The following is a 7,231-nucleotide window of genomic DNA, read 5'->3' as shown; positions in this document are numbered from 1 at the left end:
GGCATCAGAACTACATTTCCCAGTGCCTAGTGCTCCTAATGAAGCCAGCAATGACAACCATCTGGGTCAATTGCGATTCAGTACAGAGCTGCATACTAAGCTGCGGAGCAGCTAATCATAATCTACTTCAAACCAAAGATGGAGGCATTGTTGTTAAAATTCCCATTTCCAAGTATTGAAAATGCCTGCTCTGTCTTCCATTCCTGATTCTGCAGTTTATAAATCCTCCATCCCTGACTCTAACTTCCATGCAGGCGTGTGAGATTGCTGTTTAAAATCTCACAACCTTGCAATCTAAAACACGACAAATAATAACGACTTGAAACTACAGATCATAAAATATCTAACGAGAGTGCATTTCCAAAATCATAAATAATAAAAAGTTAACAAACTTCTAACAGCGGGGAACATTTTACAGGAAAGCGTAGAACTGAAATGGGCTTCAAAGCAACATCAAGTTAAACATGTAAAAACTATTTGTATAAACCACAGAGCTATAGAATACTTAATGACAAAATATATGCCTGATTGCACATGGATCGCTTGTATGAGCAGACAGCAGATTAAAAAGCTGCTCCAGTCATGGTATATATAAGAAATGCAGAAACAAGGACATCTACGGTATTTATTACTGGAGTTTTAAAATGAAATCCTTGATTGACAAGACACTGAACAACATTTAAAACAGCATTTAATACAGACAGCAAAGCATTTTTAATATAGATTTTATTTGCTTTAGTAGTCTCGATGTCAATCAACAAATTTATATCAAAAACACAGAACCTGCGTTTGTTAATAGAGTACCCAAGAGAGAGAGAGGGCAGTATTAAACACATCCTGAGCAGAAATCATCTCGTTCAGAAGCAATGGTATGCAGCCCATTACATTCCTAAAAGCTCTCTGGTGCCCCCTGCTGGAAACAGTACTGCTTTACACTGCAAGCTGCCCGCATGATAACTGCAGTACACTGTGCTGTGTCTTGAGGTACCGCAGATTCACCGTGGTATCGAGGAAGCTTCAACAGAACCCACTGCAAGAGGCTGAGCAACGCATGAGAAAGGAAAGAGAAACGTGCATTCATAATAACAATCTATTTAATATATTACTAATGTCACGTAACACAATCCGAATGCTCAACAAGACGATGAATACAAGACGTACTCATTCATATTTGAATCAGTGAGCTTTTGAACTGAACAGATTGTGATTAGGGGTGACCCTGTTTATCAAGCAGGTTTATTCTTTTGTTTTCAGTAAATATTTCTGTATTTAGTCAAATGCACTCCTGTTGTTTAGGTGTCCCCAAGCATCTGCAATTCTGAGAATGTTCTCGCGTCCTGCAAGAGCCTGCAACTGACTTAACTTCTTCACACTAAGTGCAGGGATAGGATTACACACCTGCGTGAATTTTATGGTGTCTTTTAAGGTTTCCAAACAGGCTGAATCTCTTCCCACAAACAGCACAGTGATAAGGTTTCTCTCCTGTGTGAATTTGATGGTGTCTTTTAAGGTCTCTTAAATGGCTGAATCTCTTCCCACAAACATCACAGTGATGAGGTTTCTCTCCTGTGTGAATTTGATGGTGTCTTTTAAGGTCTCCTAACTGGCTGAATCTCTTCCCACAAACATCACAGTGATGAGGTTTCTCTCCTGTGTGAATGCGCTGGTGTGAATTAAGATTTCCTAACTGTGTGAAACTCTTATCACTGGACTGTATGTGGGAAGGTTTCTCTCCTGTATGAATGCGCTGGTGTCTTTTAAGCAGTGATATATGATTGAAACTCTTCCTACAATCAGCCCAGGAAAATGTAGTCCCTCCTGTGGGATTTCCCTTGTGAGTTTCAGGAGCGTCTAATTGACAGGAACTCTTCCCACCTTTTATAGAATGAGGCAAGGTCTTCAAGTTGCCCTGGGTTTCAGAAATGTTAAAACATACAGAATGTGGCGTCTCTGTACTCTCCACAGTAAGTGGGTGTCTGACTTGTAAAGAAGGGATTTTAACTGAGTGAGTTCTCAATGTCTTCACATACTCTTCTTGGGGTGTCGTTTCTCTGTGTTTCTTGCACTGTGGTTTGCCTCTAGAAGAGTTTTTGCACTGGGGTGATGGAGTGGAGTCGTGTTCTCCTTCATCTACTTTAGAAGCTAAAGAAAGAAAGAGAAGAGAGACAAAGGTTATTGTACAGCATTCTTCCACATGCACTGTTCTGCAGGGCTTCATGTCATAAACATGACAATAACAACACAGCAATGCTTACTGTGAGACGCACAAGAGTGAAATGTGCCTCAGAGAAAACATTACAGTCCCTGGGATAGTTGTAGTGAGATGAGCTTTTAAAACATGATATTGTATTTGAATAAAGTTTAAGAAATAAAATAAGACTGATGGGTCATACAATACGGGTTCACTCTCATTGTGGCGATGCTGCTGCATACTCTCCACAGAAATGCTCTACTGAAATGTTTCTTCTGGGGACGCTAAGCAACCAGACTGGATGTGACATCACCCAGTGATGGGACATGTGATCCCTGCAGCTCTGTAAAGCTGTGGGAGCAGCACAACTGCAAACAGTCTATCAGAAATGGGGAAAGGCACAGATCTAACACAGGGGTGTCCACTCCTGCTCTTTGTTCCAACCCTGTTCTGAGTTGTTTAAATGAACCAATTAAAGCTCCATCCAGGCACAGGAGCAGCACTGAACCTGTTCAATGTGGAGTGGAATGGCCTCCAGGAGCGTGATTGGACAGCGCTGATCTCACAGCATTCTAAAGAGGCGTGGCAGCGGCTGCACATCTAGCGTGATTGGACAGCACTGATCTCACAGCATTCTAAAGAGGCGTGGCAGTGGCTGCACATCTACCAGGTGCCTCAGGAGCAAGCACAGTGATGTTCTTGTTGACATAGTGGTTGAGCAGCTCCCCTTGTTTAAAATATGAATCTCAAGCACACTGCTGGTGTTCAGTACCAGGTTCTGCAGGATCAATAGGCAGCTCAATGCTGCTTGTTTTGTATGATTACCTCCAAATCCCAGATCACATTCAGATGGAGAATCATCACACAGGTTGGATCCCAGCTTGGTGTTCTCCTCAAGTGTACAGAAATTTTTTTCAGTAGGAAGTTCCTCTGCGATGGAGACACATTCCTGTTCTATGAATTCCTCTTTAATAGGAACACATTCCTTTTTAGGGACGTCTTCATCTTTAACACATGGCAGCTCTGTAACCTGTATTAGACTTGCACACCACTCCTGCTCAAAGGACTCCTCTTGTGTGTAAACTGCTTCTATCTTTGGCCCTTCCTGTGCTTCAGATTCAGGGATAGCGTGGCTCTCTATGGGATCTGTGGGAAACAAAATTGTATAAAATTACAACTCTTACTTACTAGCTAGGTTCCTCTACAAGCCCTTGTCAGAATGACTGAATAGATTCAATTCTTTTAGCCTGTCTGCATACAACATGCCTTTTAAACCTGGGATAATTCTGGTTGCTCTTCTTTGCACTCTTTCTAGAGCAGCAATATCCTTTTTGTAACGAGGTGACCAGAAATGAACACAATATTCTAGGTGAGGTCTTACTAATGCACTGTAAAGTTTTAACATTACTTCCCTTGATTTAAATTCAACATTTCTCACAATATATCCGAGCATCTTGTTGGCCTTTTTTTATAGCTTCCCCACATTGTCTAGATGAAGACATTTCTGAGTCAACATAATGTCACCGGGTCTAAGAGGAGCTATTTCTCTTATTTTATTGATTTATTTTTAATAGTGTTACTTTACCCTTTTTTAACTCCCAAATTAAAACACATTTTTCCTCGCAGCAGGAAACTGCACAACAGCGGAGGACAACAGAGGCAAGTCTCAACAAAGTGTCTGAGGAATGTCTTTCTGTGAACTCATACTGTATTGTGATCATGGTTGGGATGGAAACATCACCATGAGGGACATTACAGTGACTGCCCATAACAGCACTACAACATCACCACAAGGGACATTACAGTGACTGCCCATAACAGCACTACGACATCACCATGAGGGACATTACAGTGACTGCCCATAACAGCACTACGACATCACCATGAGGGACATTACAGTGACTGCCCATAACAGCACTACGACATCACCATGAGGGACATTACAGCGACTGCCCATAACAGCACTACGACATCACCACGAGGGACATTACAGCGACTGCCCATAACAGCACTACGACATCACCACGAGGGACATTACAGCGACTGCCCATAACAGCACTACGACATCACCACGAGGGACATTACAGCGACTGCCCATAACAGCACTACGACATCACCACGAGGGACATTACAGCGACTGCCCATAACAGCACTACGACATCACCACGAGGGACATTACAGCGACTGCCCATAACAGCACTATGACATCACCATGAGGGACATTACAGCGACTGCCCATAACAGCACTATGACATCACCATGAGGGACATTACAGCGACTGCCCATAACAGCACTACGACATCACCACGAGGGACATTACAGTGACTGCACATAACAGCACTACGACATCACCACGAGGGACATTACAGTGACTGCACATAACAGCACTACGACATCACCACGAGGGACATAACAGCGACTGCACATAACAGCACTACGACATCACCACGAGGGACATAACAGCGACTGCACATAACAGCACTACGACATCACCACGAGGGACATTACAGTGACTGCACATAACAGCACTACGACATCACCACGAGGGACATAACAGCGACTGCACATAACAGCACTACGACATCACCACGAGGGACATAACAGCGACTGCACATAACAGCACTACGACATCACAGCGACGAACTACAATTCCCAGAAGACTGTGAAGTTCACAAACACATCACTTACCAGGAGCTGGGACACACGACGCAGTCAGAGTGGCTTCACCACTTTTCTGATTGCAGACGACTATAGTTTTTTTTTTTTCACTGTTCCCATACAGCTCCATCATAACTAGACTGGTAAATACGATCAGTAAAACCTCCATGCAATAAAAGCGTGTTTCCACAAGCATTTTTTATGTAGTTGGGCTGCATATTTTTTTCAGTTGTTGCAGAATGATATTCAGCACGTGTTTTGATTTTATTTTATATATATATATATATATATATATATATATATATATATATATGATTACTCCTCCACAGGACGTCTGGGATTGGGCTAGGACTATATAAAGAAGGACAGGACAGTCAATCCCATGATGCAGTTCAGTACTCAATTACAGGCGCCATTTGTGGAGCCCACTCAGCACTGAATACATTGCGATGATGCTGTGGTGCTGCCCCAGGATATACCGGTATTATTTTTAATAACAATACAAAACATCGTTAATATAAAGTGTCTGGCTCATATTAATGCTTGATTATGTCAAGAAACATTTTGCCAGGGCGAGCGTGAATAAGCTAAAAGCATTGTGAGAGCGCTATTATTTCTAGTACTGCTGTTAATCAGGGTCTGTACACTGTGTCTAATAAAAGGCTCTATTAAAAGACCCTCACAAATACATCACAGAGATATTTACATTCTCAACCTCTGCAGCATGGTCTGTGACTGTCTCAGCGGGACTCTATACACTTTACCAGAAGGACACCGTGTAAGTCTCTCTAATTACAGACTGGTTAAGACTTACCAATATAGTAGTTTCTTAGTTTCTAGAATACCTGTTTAACTATGAATTAGACTAGGTTAGATGCACTACGTGCTTATAATCTATAAAATAACACAATGCCTCAATTAGACTCCTTATAACCAATATTAGGACAGAGCTGTGCTATTAACCGCGTTTATAATAATCAAACACTTTAAAACGTGTCTGAAGAGAGATTCGAAACAAGATCTTTCCAGTAAAGGCGGTTTGAGGTGTTGGATTGACCGAGCAATACCACACAATAAAACCCATCTTACCTTGAAATATGAAAGGCTGTTTAATGTCTGCATGTGCAGCGTTTATACACCCTCGCACGGCTTTCAGCTCGCTCTCTGATATTTCCAATCTCAGCTTCAGACTTTCATTCTCTCTCTTCATTCCAGACATTTCCTCTTGTAATTCAGTGAATTTGCTGCGGACAGCTTCAGTAATCGCGCACACGACGCTGTCTAGAGCCGCTTTCACTGCGAGCTCGACGGTGGAGGCGAGCTCGTCTTGAAACAACGACACGGAGACACTGACGCGTCCATCTTCACTGGTTTAGTTTGAGACTGGTCTAGCGGAATCCTCTTTGCATTCAGAAACACCGCCTTCGGTTTGTATTTAGTAAGATATATTTGTTTTTATCGTAGCCTTCTCATTCAAATACATGCATCACACACAGACTTTGCACTCAGTAGCAACCCTTTCTATGTCCGGTACTGAAATGAAAGCGTCCCTAGCAGAAGGCGTGGCTGGGCGGATCCGCCGCGTATGTTTGGCTCTTTGGTCTCCCTATGGAAGCGAGGGCGGGTCGAGGAGGTTCTGAAACTGGATCGCAGAGTCTCCATGTCGGCTCTGTGAGCGCTGTGTTGGATGCGATGCTGACACTGCGCAGAATCCGACATGGAGGCAGATTGCACTGTCTCTGCTGAGAAAGTGACATCATCAGAAAGCAGAGACAGCGCGGCGAGTTAACATCCCCAAACAACATGCTTTTGACAGCACCGATTACAGTTTTTCTCGATTGCTAAGACACTTTTAATGAAACTGGGGTCCATCTGATCTCCATCATAACCTAATGAGCACAACAGCATTCTTTTTTGCAAAACAGTGTGTCATTTCTCATTGCTTTCACACACAATGCAAATGCTAAACACATTTTTGCAAAACAGTGAACACAACTCTCTACAAAAAACGCAAAACTCAGCTGAGTAAATCATGTCAAACAAAATTAAAACATTTGGTCACAGCTGATATGAATTACTGCCATGAATGTGAACCTCTTCTGCACGTGTGCAAAACTGCTTTGCACAATTGTTCAATCAGCAATCAGTCCTTATTCATGCATAAAAGAGGTCACCTCTGAGTTGCTGTTTTCAAGAATGGACCAAGTAAGAGTCCGAGGGCAAGGACAAAGGCGAGGTAGAGGGGCCCATAGAGGAAGAGGGGTTCAGATGCGTGGTGATGGAGTAGTTCAAAGGAGAGGTAGAGGGGCCCATAGAGAAAGAGGGGTTCAGATGCATGGTGATGGAGTAGTTCAAAGGAGAGGTAGAGGGGCCCATAGAGGA

At 42.8% G+C, this 7,231-nt stretch overlaps 1 protein-coding gene across 1 annotated transcript; it reads right to left on the bottom strand.

The window, feature by feature from the left end:
- Positions 1–406: 406 nt before the first annotated feature.
- Positions 407–6,219, bottom strand: LOC131720934 (gastrula zinc finger protein XlCGF52.1-like). The gene is made up of 3 exons (XM_059013469.1): positions 5,939–6,219; positions 3,017–3,337; positions 407–2,142 (listed from the first exon to the last, which is right to left on the bottom strand). The coding sequence occupies exons 1-3, from the start codon at positions 6,066–6,068 to the stop codon at positions 1,391–1,393; spliced, it is 1,203 nt and encodes a 400-aa protein (XP_058869452.1). The 5' UTR covers positions 6,069–6,219; the 3' UTR covers positions 407–1,390.
- Between the last annotated feature and the right edge of the window lie 1,012 nt (positions 6,220–7,231).

This window comes from Acipenser ruthenus, chromosome 45 (genome assembly GCF_902713425.1).
Source record: "Acipenser ruthenus chromosome 45, fAciRut3.2 maternal haplotype, whole genome shotgun sequence".
Classification (NCBI taxonomy): Eukaryota; Metazoa; Chordata; class Actinopteri; order Acipenseriformes; family Acipenseridae; genus Acipenser; species Acipenser ruthenus.
The sequence above is the reverse complement of the archived record's forward strand: the minus strand, read 5'-3'. Positions and strand labels throughout refer to the sequence as shown.

Bases quoted from the DNA above. Each gene is read 5' to 3' on its own strand.
- LOC131720934 (XM_059013469.1), bottom strand. From the start codon at position 6,068: ATGTCTGGAATGAAGAGAGAGAATGAAAGTCTGAAGCTGAGATTGGAA. The intron at 3,338-5,938 runs GTAAGATGGGTT...TGTTTCCCACAG, and splicing joins ACAGCCTTTCATATTTCAAG to ATCCCATAGAGAGCCACGCT. The intron at 2,143-3,016 runs GTAATCATACAA...TTCTTTCTTTAG, and splicing joins ATGTGATCTGGGATTTGGAG to CTTCTAAAGTAGATGAAGGA.